At 61.1% G+C, this 13,125-nt stretch overlaps 1 protein-coding gene across 4 annotated transcripts in view; it reads left to right on the top strand.

Annotated features, from left to right (window-relative positions):
- The window catches only part of SH3TC1 (SH3 domain and tetratricopeptide repeats 1), a 53,963-nt gene extending 43,601 nt beyond the window's left edge, over nucleotides 1-10,362 (top strand). For 3 of the 4 annotated variants that reach the window (XM_082633057.1, XM_082633058.1, XM_082633056.1), the window contains exons 13-18: nucleotides 822-1,002; nucleotides 2,123-2,273; nucleotides 3,726-3,848; nucleotides 4,533-4,683; nucleotides 5,603-5,799; nucleotides 10,006-10,362. In XM_082633057.1, coding sequence (XP_082489183.1) covers nucleotides 822-1,002; nucleotides 2,123-2,273; nucleotides 3,726-3,848; nucleotides 4,533-4,683; nucleotides 5,603-5,799; nucleotides 10,006-10,263 — 1,061 coding nt within the window. In that variant the 3' untranslated portion in view covers nucleotides 10,264-10,362. The remainder of the gene's footprint in view (nucleotides 1-821; nucleotides 1,003-2,122; nucleotides 2,274-3,725; nucleotides 3,849-4,532; nucleotides 4,684-5,602; nucleotides 5,800-10,005) is intronic. The other variant, XM_082633059.1, reaches the window with a different exon arrangement.
- Nucleotides 10,363-13,125: the final 2,763 nt, after the last annotated feature.

Genomic DNA, 13,125 nt, shown 5'->3' with positions numbered 1-13,125 from the left:
TCATGTCTACAGATCTGTGAATTTCCCAAACTTCCTTCTGTTACTGATTTCTGATTTCATTCCATTGCACCTGGAGAACATGTTTCCCATGATTTCAATCCTTTTATGTTTACAGAGAATAGTTTTGTGATCCAGCCTCTGGTCCGTCCTGGAGAATGTTCGTGGGCACGTGAAGAACACGTGTTCTGCTGTTGCTGGGGACATGTTCTGTGGTCTGTTAGGTCTGGTTGTTTCGCCGTGTCGTTCAAGTCTTCTCTTGGCTTGTTCATCCCTGGCTCATTTTTGATAGTGGAAGTTCCCAACGGTTCCCAACCCTCTGGTTTTAGGAGAGGCAAGTATGGCTGAGGGCTTGGAGCCCGGCTTCATGAAGGAGCATCGGCTCTAGAGTACCGGAGCTGGATTTGAATCCCTTCTCCACTGCATGCCGTGTGCTCCAGCTTTGAACTCAGCTTGCCCCTCTGCCACAGAGGGGTGTCGGTGATCCCTGCCTTGTCCGCTCAGTGTGAGGGCAGCCCCTGTTTGGCTGGGAGGAGCTTTGTGAAGCAGAAATAGCACCCTGGTGCGGTGGGAGAGCCCGGCCAGGACGGCCCAGCCTGAGGGTTATAAAAGTGGTCGGTGCTGCCCCTCGAGCCGCTGTGACGTGCGTGGCCTGGCCCTGTCTCGAGATGCTCGCCAGCTGTGTGACCTTGAGCAGGACACTCAGCCTGTCTGCATGTGCAGTGACCCCAGCTCACAGAGGCGGGCACCCAGCAGGAGACTTTGACCCTGCAAATGTTGCTGTGATGCATGATGGGGACCTTTTCCTTTTGTCTCCCGCCCAGGCCAGCTACACGCCGTCCAGCGGCTGTGTCACTTCTACAGCACAGTCATGCCCAGTGAGGCCCAGTGCGTCATCTACCATGAGTTCCAGCTTTCGCTGGCCCGCAAGGTGGCAGACAAGGTGCTGGAGGGGCAGCTCCTGGAGGCCATCAGCCAGCTCTACCTGTCCCTGGGCACTGAGAGGTGAGGGCTGGCCCTGGGGGTGGGAAGGGTGGTGAGGATGCTGGACCACCGTCCTAGGACAGCCCCTCCTCAAGGGCCATTTCATCCCTTAGTGTCAGGTGGGCTCTGAGCCAGCAGGCCTGGTCTCATCCCCAAGGGAGGCAGAGCTTGTGTTTCTGGACCCTTCTTCCTGCCGTGGTGGCTTCTGGGAGCTGACCCCTGTCTGTCCTGAGTCTTTTCTCACTGGCCCAGCTCTGGGCGAGGTAGTATGGTCCTCGTCTGTCCCCTCAGATGTGAGGACAGCAGCCACGTGTGCCCAGAGGATTCTCATCCACTGGAGACAGCTGACTGTCCCACCTGCTTCCCTGGGACAGGATTTCAGAAACACATGTGAAGAAGCTCACCCAGAGCATCCTGACCGGGGGTGGGTGACAAATGGCTGGACCACACAGCCTGCAGGCTGGCAGAATCTCACAACACCCCCTCCAGCGTGGGCGCTCCCCGAGGGCAGGGAAGGAGCCAGGTTCCCCAGGACTCAGGAGATGTGCCAGTCTTAGCCTCCGCCCCTCATCCTCGGGCCTCGGTTTCACAGTAGGACCAATGGGCCAGCGACCTAGATTGATGCTCCACAAAGTGGGGACCTCGGATCAGCAGCCTCCACCTCGCCGGGGCGCTGGTTGGAAATGCACATTCCCAGGCCTCACTCCAGACATCCTGAGTCAGCAGCTCTGGGAGCAGAGCCCTGCGATTTGTGTCTGAACAGCCCCCTGGGTGGTTCCAGTGCTCCCTTGGTGTGAGAACCAGTAGCCTGGACAATCTCTAAATTTCTGCCCAGTGGCCACAATCCCTGCTGCGTCTGGAAGTGACATGGGCCTGTGTTTGGGGAAGTGAGGCAGACAAACAGCACACTCCTCCTGCCCTGTGGCTGCCTGTTTCCGTCCCAAGGGCCTCCTTCATCTTTGCTGGACAAGTTGCTGTATGTTCATCCCGGATCTCCCAACAGCCTGGGAAGCGCAGGCTCTTTTCCTGCTCCTGACGTTTCAGGTCCACGGTCACCAGACGGCCCTGGGGAGAGCCCTGTCCACTCCACGCGGGCGGCCGGCCTTGGAGACCTGTTCTGACCACCCACATCTAATTCCAGGGCCTACAAATCCGCGCTGGACTACACCAAGCGCAGTCTGGGGATATTCATCGACCTGCAAAAGAAGGATAAGGAGGCATACGCCTGGCTGCAGGCGGGGAAGATCTACTACATCCTCCAGCAGAACGAGCTGGTGGACCTCTACATCCAGGTGCGAGGGCTCTGGGCGTGTGCGCGCGGTCACTCACCCACCCGCCCACCCATCCCTAAGCCACCGCATGCCAGGTGCCCGCGCCATCTCCCGCCACCCCAGACCTCCAGCATCTTCCATAACCAACTGAGCTCTGGGGACAGAGGCTCCGGGGACAGTGCCCCTGACTGTGTTGGTACACGGCAAGTGCTCAATAAATGTGCAAATGTTGTGCCCACTCAGCTGACACACAGAACTTGCTTCAGCAGCGCACGGCATTTCTCCTTAAAAAACACATTTATCGGGCTTCCCTGGTGGCACAGTTGTTGAGAATCCGCCTGCCAATGCAGGGGACATGGGTTCGTGACCCGGTCCGGGAAGATCCCACATGCCACGGAGCGGCTGGGCCCATGAGCCATGGCCACTGAGCCTGCGCATCCGGAGCCTATGCTCCGCAACGGGAGAAGCCACAACAGTGAGAGGCCCGCTTACCACAAAAAACAAAAAACAAAAAACACATTTATCACAGAAGCTCCGTTTTTTGACAGTTTCTCAAACATGACGTGATTTGACACAAATTGAGGGACCCAAGAGCCTTGTGGGTTTTTTCCTTTTTGGGCACCTGCTGTGTACCTCCCCTGGGCCAGGCAGGGGTTGACGAACCAGATCAGGAGCTGGCAGCTGGTGGAGGGTGCAGCCTCCTCTATAAGCAATGCTGCCTGGGGCCAGGGCTGCGACACAGAAAGGAGCCGGGGGTGCACTCGGTCAGCCTGGGGTCACGGAGGCTGTTTGAATTGTAGGGCGGTGGTAGGCATATGGGGTATTCTTGCACCAGGACTCATAGGTGCAAAGGCCCAGTGGTGCCCTGGGGTGCAGCAAGGTCTGGGCTGCAAGCCGCTGGGTGTGCTGGACTGTGGACCGGGGCTGGTCCCCTCAGTCACTCGGCGTTTTTTTCTGAGCACCTGCTATGCACCAGGCACGTGCGAAGCCCTGGACGCAGCAGAGGAGCGACAGCCTCAGTCTTCTGGTGGGAGAGACAAGTGGACATGCGGTCGGGTGTCTCTAAGTGCTCGGGAGGGAAAATAGGGGGGCCCAAGGAGCCAGGATTTGGGAGCCCCAGGTGAAGCCGAGCAGAGGATGCTGTGGTCTGGGCATGGCCAGCGGGATTTGGAGGCTGGCTCTGAGCTCTGTCCCAAGAGACTCCCCAGCCCACACATGCCGACTCCTGGGGCCTCAGCTGGAAAGGCCTCCTCCTGGGACACAGGGCTTAGATGATTGTCCTCATGCCAGCAGGTGACGAGGGCCCCGCATGCACAGGGACTGAGGTGTATGAGAGGAAACAGCCCTCACTCCGTGTCGGTGTGATAGAGGGTCATGGGCGGCCGGCAGGTGGCTGTGAGCTTCCCCCAGTGGGCCCGGCCACCTCACCCTGCTGGGTCACTGGGGGTCCCATAAGAGTTTGCATCCCCACAGGTGGCACAGAACGCGGCCCTGTACACAGGGGACCCCAAGCTGGGGCTGCAGCTCTTTGAGGCGGCTGGAGACATCTTCTTCAATGGGACCTGGGAACGGGAGAAAGCCGTGTCCTTCTACCGGGTGAGCAGCTGCTGTGGGTCCAGGTGGGTGGGCCTCAGGGGGCATCCCTCCTGGAGGCAGGGTCCCCCACGCACATGTTTAGTTTCCCAGTGGTTTGGTCAGGGATGGTCTTGGCCCCCATCCCCAACCTGGGAGGGACAGAGAAAAGAAGGACCGTCGTAGGACGTGCATCCCAGTGATCCAAACAACCCTGGGATGCGGGGACTGTCCCCATTTTACAGATGTAGAAACAGGCTCAGAGAGGCACAGGGGTGTGCCTAAGGACACACGGCACATCAGGGGGAGGACCCGGACCAGGGCCCAGGTCTGCACGTGCCTGCCAGGGAGGGCAGCTTCTCCCCGTCCATCTACCCAGCTCGTGCGTGTGGCTCCGCCCCAGGGGACAGATAAAAGCGGCGCATTTAGAGCCTAGAGGGGTGTTGGACCTTCCTGGTCAGGCGCCCATCACCCAGGAGGGTCAGGGCTGGGCTGAGTGTGTGTGGTGTAGCTCGATGGGCAAGGCTCACACCCAGCTTGCTCATGGCCCAGTGACGCTGGGGGTGTCACACCACTCTGAGCTGGCCTTTCCCGGGATGAGGGCAGAGCTGTGTAAAGCTCCAGTGGGTTAGTGGGGGCTCTGAGGAGGGTACCGGGCCTGGCTGGCTGCTGCGGGCGGAGGCCTGACCCGCCCGCCTGTGCTCGCAGGACCGGGCGCTGCCCCTGGCCGTGACCACGGGGAGCCAGGAGGCCGAGCTGCGGCTCTGCAACAAGCTGGCAGCACTGCTGGCTGAGACGGAGGCGCCGCAGGAGGGCCTGGAGTTCGCCCACACGGCCCTGGCACTCAGCATCACCCTGGGTAAGCCGCACCCCGGGCCCAGGGCCTCCACCTCTGAGGTCTGAGTGTGGCCACAGGTCTCCCGGGCTGCAGGTGCCTCTCCTGCGGGCCAGGCTGCTGAGATGGGCAGCAGCGCACCCGCCCCGCCTGCCTGCCCGGGGTCTCAGGAAACGCCGCAGGCTGGACGAGCAACACCAGCTCTGTGGCTCCCCTGCCGCCCCCCGCCTTGCTGACCACGAGGCTGGCCAAGGCGCCCTACGTTCATGACACTCCCGAACCTGCCAGGGGGGCCCACCCTGTGCCTTTCTACCTGCTGTCCCCTCCCGCTGTCCCTTCCCCACTCGCCGCCAGCAGCCCCTGCTGGCTGGCCAAATCCCAGTCCCCTTTCCAGTGGCCGGTCCCTCGATGCCCGGCATCCCTCTGTCTGTCATGTGCTGTTCCAGGCCGTCTGTCTTCCCTGAGACAGGGAACCCAAGAGGGCTGGGCACACAGTAGGTGCTCAGCAGGGGAGCCCTGGAAGGAGGAGGATCTTGGAGACAGCCTCATGTGGTGACTCCCCGAGGATAGGGTAGGGGCTGCTGACTGTACAGCAGGAGGCCAAAGGTCGTGCTTGCAGGTTGACCAGAGCCCTGGCACCTGCAGGTGCACAGACCGCAGGACTTTGGGTTCTCCAGTCAAAACAGTAACCAAAGCCCCCTGTCCAGGAGGGTCCGTGCAGGCCCAGAGCCAGGGCATCATGATCCATGACTTTGCCACATCCCGGAGGAGGAAGGGGAGTGGGCCTTATCAGGTCCCCTTTACAGATGGGAAAGTGAGTCTGGGGCCAGGAAGGGGCCAGCTGGAGCTTTGAGACTGTGACGGCCCGGGTACTCCTGGCTGGCCTGTGCCCCGCCACCCTGAGCAGCCGTGTCCTCACTCGTGGCCCCTCCCTGTGTCCCAGGGGACCGGCTGAACGAGCGGGTGGCCTACCATCGGCTGGCCGCCCTGCACCAGCAGCTGGGCCACGGGGAGCTGGCCGAGCACTTCTACCTCAAGGCACTGTCGCTCTGCACCTCGCCACTGGAATTTGACGAGGAGACCCTGTACTACGTGAAGGTGTATCTGGTGCTCGGCGACATCATCTTCTACGACCTCAAGGTGGGCGGGTGCAGGCAGCGCTGGGACGCTGGGGTGAGGCAGCCATTGTGCACCCACACCAGGGAGGCCTGGGTCCAGGTCCTCCACCAGTCCCAGTGGTCTCCCCGGAGCTCTGGGCTTCCTGTGAGGAGCAGGCGAGGCCAGCGGACAGTCTCTGAGTGCCCCTGTGGGTCAGGCCCTGCCCTCTAGAGCTCAGGGTCAGTGCAGGAGGCTGACGTGTGAACAGATGCTGCGGCCATTGGGTAAAGGACAAAATGGAGCGTAAGGCTTCCCTGGTGGCGCAATGGTTGAGAGTCCGCCTGCCAATGCAGGGGACACGGGTTCGTGTCCTGGTCCGGGAGGATCCTACATGCCGCGGAGCGGCTGGGCCCGTGAGCCATGGCCGCTGAGCCTGCACGTCCGGAGCCTGTGCTCCACAACGGGAGAGGCCACAGCAGTGAGAGGCCCATGTACGGCAAAAAAAAAAAAAAAAAATGGAGCGTAGTGGCGGCAGGGGGCTCCTGGAGGAGGTGACTGCAAAGCTGAGTCTCGACAGTCAAGCAGGAAGTGGCCACAAAATAATGGGGGAGGGGGATAAAGACACTCCTGGGGCAGGGGAAGGGTCACCATTATTCCCAGAGACCCACGTTGCAAGGTGCAACCCAAACCCTGGCATCTCCTCCAGGAAGCTTGCCAGTCTGTGCAGAGCTCTTCCTTCCTGGAATTCTCACATCACCTGGATGGAGATAGGGGTGCTATTATCACCTCACTTCACAGATAGGGAAACTGGGGCTCAAGGTGGGGTGCCACAGGTTTTATGGCAGGGATACCACTCAAGCACCCTGGCTGAACCGCTGCCCTGTCAGAGCCGCAGGGCTGGGAGGAGAAGGGGACCACTTTCCATTTGTCTCTGAGCACCACAGTGGATGCAGACAAGGGCCTGGAAATGTCTCCTCTATTGTTCCCCGCCACTCCCCGCATGGGCAGACACCCCCCATCACCCCCACTCTGGGTCTAGCACAGCACCTGCACAGCGTCCCTGCTCTGTGTTGGTTGAGGGGTGAGGGTGCCCCAGCCCAGGGGCTGAGCTCTTCCCTTTCCCCCCCCAACTAAAGGCATCTAGGAGCTTGGGTGGCCCTGGAAGATCCCCCACTCCCTGCAGGTAACCCCCAGTCCCCTGCCTAGGGCAGACCAGCCTGTGCACTGGTGACACATGGTGGTCAGAAGTGGTCACTGCAGCCTCTGCTATGTCAGAGCCAGGTAGTGCTGGGGGACCCCAAGGGCAGTGATGACACCTGCAGCTGAGCCCCACCGGGGTCCAGGCTCCGTGCTGTCCGGGCTCTGTGTAGTCCAGGCTCCATGCTGTCCGGGCTCCATGCTGTCCGGGCTCCGTGCTGTCCAGGCTCCGTTCTGTCCGGACTCCATGCTGTTTAGGCTCCGTGCTGTCCAGGCTCCATGCTGTCCGGGCTCCGTGCTGTCCAGGCTCCATGCTGTCCAGGCTCCGTGCTGTCCGGGCTCCATGCTGTCCGGGCTCCGTGCTGTCCAGGCTCCGTGCTGTCCAGGCTCCGTGCTGTCCGGGCTCCGTGCTGTCCAGACTCCGTGCTGTCCAAACTCCATACTGTCCAGACTCCGTGCTGTCCGGTCTCCATGCTGTCCAGGCTCCGTGCTGTCCAGACTCCATGCTGTCCAGACTCCGTGCTGTCCGGGCTCCATTCTGTCCGGACTCCGTGCTGTTTAGGCTCCGTGCTGTCCAGGCTCTGTGCTGTCCGGGCTCCGTGCTGTCCGGGCTCCGTGCTGTCCGGGCTCCGTGCTGTCCGGGCTCCGTGCTGTCCAGGCTCCATGCTGTCCGGGCTCTGTGCTGTCCAGACTCCGTGCTGTCCAGACTCCGTGCTGTTTGGGCTCCGTGCTGTCCGGGCTCCGTGCTGTCCAGACTCCATGCTGTCCAGACTCTGTGCTGTCCGGGCTCCGTGCTGTCCAGGATTTGTGTGGTTGACTCTTCAGATGCTTTGCTGCAGGAGGAGCTGGTGAGCCCACAGGACAGGGCAGAGACTGAGGCTAGGAGTGGGCAGCTAATTACGGTAGGATGAGGAATAGCGCACTGGGCCTTCAGCGCCTGGGACTCTGCAGCCCTGTAGCCCTGCGGGCATGGGACTCTGAGGCTCACACCCTGGCACCCTGGGGCCCTGCGACCCTGCTCATTGTCTCCATATCAGGGCCCCCCTCCCGGGCGGGGGGCCTGGTGGTGGAGCAGGACTGGGGCCAGCCTCTCCTGAGCCAACCTCTCCGTTCACCCAGAGCCCTGTGCCCCTGGACGGTCTGAGGATAGGGCCACATCGAGCACGTACCACCCCAGGTTCTGCATGATCAGTTCGGTACCTCAGCAGGGAGCCATGTGAGGTTCCTCAGCTCAAAGCAAGAAGGGGAAACTGAGGCTGGGGAGGTGAACAGATTTGCCCAAGATGGGGAAGGGGGGGTGAGCCAGGCCAAGGTCAGCTCCAGACACCAGGTGTCTGATCTAAGCCCAGGCGGAATGCTCGCTGGCCCCTGACACTGGGAGGGAAACCTGGGGATGGGGGCTAATCTCTCCACGGTCACTCTGGGCAAGAAGGAAAGGGCAGGGCTGCAGCTGAGGCCAGGTTCCCTTGGCCGGGCAACTGGGGTCAAGGGGCAGAGAACTCCTTCTCTTCCCTCCAAATGGGCTTCCCAGGCCATGCTACTGTCCACAGACTCACCGTGATCGCCCTGCCAAGGCCACGCCTGCCTTTACCACGCTGAAGCCTTGGAATTCCCTCACCTCCCATCCTTCTCCACGTGCCCAGGAGGGAAAGCAGCCCCCTCGTGCCCTGCGTGTGACCCAGGGGCTCTCCTGCGTGGGGCAGGGATGGGAAGGAGAAAGAGGGCCTGGACAGAGGCAGGACCATCTTTAGCCTGTGTGTGGTGGGTCATAGCTGAAAGAGCGAGGCTTGGACTAGGAAAGATTCGGGTGTGAATTCTGGGTCTGCCACCCGCTAGCTTCTACACACACATGTGCACACATCCACAGGAATGCACACCACCACCCCCAACCACCCACTCTGGCCAATTCCTTCCATTATTTGGGATGTCTCCTTCTCCAGGAAGCCCTCCCATCCCACCCCAGGCTGAGTCAGGTGCTTCCCAGGCTCGCACAGCTTCCCTCTGTTTCAGTGCTGGTTGACCCTTGTGGTCCTGTAGTCCCAGAATCAGCCGTGTTGGCCTCCCCATCCCTGCCATCCACACAGGGTCCTCTGCCTGGCCAGGGCCGGGGCTGGGACAGTGTCGCTGAACTGCTACACACACCTGCTTTAATTGTCTTCTGGGTCCTTGCTCTGGGGTGGGGGGCAGTGAGGGGCCAGGGCTGGTGACTTTGGACTTTGTCCTCTGTCCTGGGCAGCCACTGTGAGCAGGGGGTGGCCGGGCTGGGTTTGGGTTTAGAGCAGTCCCTTGGGTGACCTCGGGTGGAGGACCTGGGGAGGCTGGGGTGGGAGACAGGAGTTGGCGGGGGTGGGGGAACATCCCAGCCTGGGGACGTTGGGTTTGAGGCAAAGATGTGTCTGAAACGGGATCCCATGTCCTGGGGGGAGGCACGCCCCCTTGGAGTTGCAGGGGATTCTGAGATGACACCCGTGAGTGGCTTTGCACTGGGCCTGGCCTGGGGAAGGCCATTCGTGCTGGCATCAGTGTGGACATGGGCTGGAGGGAGTCAAGCCATGGCCACCCTGGGCTGGGGTAGCCCTGCTGGGGGCTCTCAGAGCAGCCGGTCAGACCCCAGCTCAGCTCAAGGGGAAGCCACAAATGTCCCCCCAGGTCCCAGGGGTGAGCAGGTAAGAGGCTTCCAGGACGAGGGGACGCTGGGTGCTACGAGGTTCGAGACCCTGGCTCCAGGAAGGGGAAGGACCAGTGAGTCTAGAGCACAGGAGGGACCAGGGCCACCGAGACACCAGTCCAGGCCCCCGCAGACCTCCAGTCGCTCTCAGGCAGCCCTGGGAGCAGGTGGGCGCCTCCTTGGGGGAAGCATGCAGGGCCAGCCCAGAGGCACTGAAGCTGTGGCCCATCTGAGGCAATGAAGCATCCTGTCCCCCTGGAGCCCTGTTGTGGGCCCAGCCCTGGGCTTGGAGAGGCAGGCAGGGCACAGCCTTGGGGGAGACAGCTCCCCCAAAGCACCCGGTGCGGAGCTGTCTCATCGATTACATGCCGTCTCCCCTGCAGGACCCGCTCGACGCGGCCGGGTACTACCAGCTGGCACTGGCAGCAGCTGTGGACCTGGGCAACAAGAAGGCGCAGATGAAGATCTACACGCGCCTGGCTGCCATCTACCACAACTTCCTCCTGGACCGTGAGAAGTCCCTGTTCTTCTACCAGAAGGCTCGGACTTTTGCCACCGAGCTCAACATCCGCCGGGGACATCTGGCCCCTGGGCGGTGCTGCGGGCGGGCGGCCTGGCTGGTCCCCGGGCCCCCGTCCTGAGCCGTGGCCTCCGTCTGTCCCAGTGTCTCAGGGGGCTCGCTTCCTGGGAATGGGGGACGAGGGCAGTGGTCAAATAGCAATAAATGTTTTTTGCTGAAACCTGGAGTCCTCAGGCTGCCCTCCCTGGGCTGCCTCCTGGGGAGTGTCTGGGGACTGGGCCCTGTCCCCGGGGGCCACTCTGCTGCTGCAGCCCGTCCTCGGGTATGAGCGGGCAGGACTGTGAGTCTAGCCGACCCAGGCCAGGTCCCCCCAGCTGGTCACTCACGGTGTGGCCTTGGGCAAGTCCTTCCCTCAAACCCCAGTTTCAGGTCGTGGGATTCCCTGGGCCTCTTCCCTTCCCTGGACCCTCACTGAATGTCCAGCACTGTGCTGTCTGCCTTTAATCCTCAAACCACCCTGTGAGGTCGGGACTGTTATATCTGTTTATAGTTGAAGAAACAGAGGTGCAGAGAGGTTAGGTCTGTTGCCTGAAGTCACACAGCAGGTAGGTAGGGGCAGAGCTCCAGAGCCCAGCATAGTAACCACTGCACCACTCTGCCAGCCTGCCCCATGTGATGTGTCCCATTAGGACCCAAGGGCAGGTACATGGTTCCATACCTCTCTACCCCAATTCTGTGTCCTGAAAGTGATGGAGACAGGAGAAGGGGGTCCAAGTGCCCCCCACCTGGGTGTCCTCCTGCCCAGCCTGGCCAGTCCCACCTCCAGCCCCCAGTCGGCCCTCAGGACACGTGGTGACACGGCCTCCAGCCCAACGTGAAGTCCACTGCTGAGTGTATTTAATGGCTTACCTGGGCCGTTTACCCCAGCCCTCCCCACCCTCTCTCTCCCCTTCCGTCCCAGAAACCCACTAAGGACCAGGAATCTAGGCAGGGTTGAAATCAGCTCCCCGACTTCCAGACGGGGTGCCAGGTTCAGAGGCCATGGGCATCCCCAGTGACTCTCACCCACCCCACAGCACTATTCCAAGCTTCTCTCTCTCTCTCTCTCTCTTTTTTTGGCTGTGTGGCATATGGGGTCTTTGTTCCCCGACCAGGGATTGAACCCATGCCCCTGCAGTGGAAGCTTGGATTCTTAACCATTGGACCACCAGGGAAGTCCCGAAGCTTCTCTTTTTGACGAGATGAAATGCACATAACATAAAATTAACCATTTAAAGTGAACAATTCAGTGGCACTTAGTGCATTCGCAATGTTGTGCAACCACCACTCTGTCTAGTTCCAGAACATTTTCATGTCCCCAAAGAAATCTCCTGGACCGTGAAGCAGTCATTGTACTTCCTATCATCCCCATTAACAGAAGAAAACGGAGCCTGGAGAGGGACTCCCGAGTCAGGAGAGCCCTGGTTTGGTTTTGCGCCCAGGATGCAGAGCCTGGAAGGCCCGGGGGAGGAGGGCAGGGGGGCTCCATCATCCTTCCTCTGGTCCTGGGGTCGGGGAGCCCCAGAGCGGCCCTGCCACGCTGCAGGCCCCTCCCAGGCCTCCCCCACCAGGGGGCAGCAGAGAGCTTTCCAGAACTGGCACCTTCTGGGGGAAGGAGCAGGTCCCAGCAGAACTGCCAACAAACCTTCTATCTAACCTTGACCCCAGGCTGCCTTCTCTGTGGGCTGCGCGGGTTTGGAAGGTAGGAGGAAGCCAGCTGTAATTGGAAACATGGAAACACGGAGGCGTGATGACCTGCGCTGGATGCAGCAGGAAGCCCTGTCACAGTAGCCCCGAGGACACAGCTCTCTGAGGTCATGGGCCTGCAGCTTCACCGCAGGGGGTGGGGACGGTGGCCGGGTCACTCCTGGCCCACCACGTGCCTCGGAGCCCATGCCTTCCCTGACCTTCCACAAGCTGTCCTGCCCCTGCCCCTCCCGCCTGGGGTCCCGGCCCCCCACCCCAGGCCCCCCTGGGGGCTCTGTCCTCCTGGGACCCCTTGCTCTCGGGTGGCAGACCTGGAGGTCCAGGAGAGGCTCGGTTGTCCAACATCTGGGTTCAAATCCCAGCTCCCCACTTAGAGGCTGTGGGGTTTGGGGTGAGAAGGTTTATTTCTCGGAGCCCCAGTTTGGTCGCAGCTAAAGCGAGGCTGATAATCCCTGCATCTGGGTTGAAGTGAGGATTTGAGAAGCAGAGGGCTCAGCACGGTGCCAGGTCCAGGGCCAGTAGTGGCCTGTTTCCTATTAACGGTGCTTATTGCTACGGGAAGAGCTCCAGCAACCGCAGGCTACAGAACCCTGAACCAAAGTTTGAGTCACTCTGATCAAGTCGCTTAACCTCTCAGACCCTCAGTCTCTTCTGCATCTGTAACCAAAAACAAACCCTACCTCAAGGTTCTGAGCATGAAGAGAAACTGTGTGCCAGCACACAGTAGGCACGCAGAACAGGGTGGCCAGCCCCCCGTTTGTGGCCAAGGGCGAGGAGCAGGTGGCTGGAGGCCAGTGCTTGTCTGGCTTGGGCCCCAGGCCAACTGGGCTCCAGTCCAACTGGGCTCCAGTCCTTCTCTGTTCCTTTGGTGGCTGGGGCCCCGGGCAGCAAGGCCCCAATCTCCTCTTTCAGCAGAGTAGGCGAGAGATGGGCATGCGTCTGGCACACAGTAGGCACACAGCCCAGAAGCCCTGCTGCCCCAGTTTTAGAAACAGTGTCTCCACTGGGTCCATCCAGTCACCTTCTCACTCAGGTTCACTGCACACTTACTGTGCACATGCTCAGTAACGACCGCGGGCCAGACGCAGGGCTGAGCCATGTGCGGAAGTGGGGCCAAGTGGCCCCTCCTGGAGGAGTCCCTGGGGCTGGGGATAAAAATCGCTCCTTGTTGGGAGGGAGTCCCTGAAGACTCTCCCACCCACTTTCCCAAACAGAGAAGGAAAGCAACCTGCCCAGG

The sequence above is a fragment of the Mesoplodon mirus genome, assembly GCF_964341445.2.
Source record: "Mesoplodon mirus genome assembly, chromosome: 2".
Taxonomy (NCBI): Eukaryota; Metazoa; Chordata; class Mammalia; order Artiodactyla; family Ziphiidae; genus Mesoplodon; species Mesoplodon mirus.
Note: the sequence above shows the minus strand (reverse complement) of the source record. Positions and strands in the feature narration are given on the sequence as shown.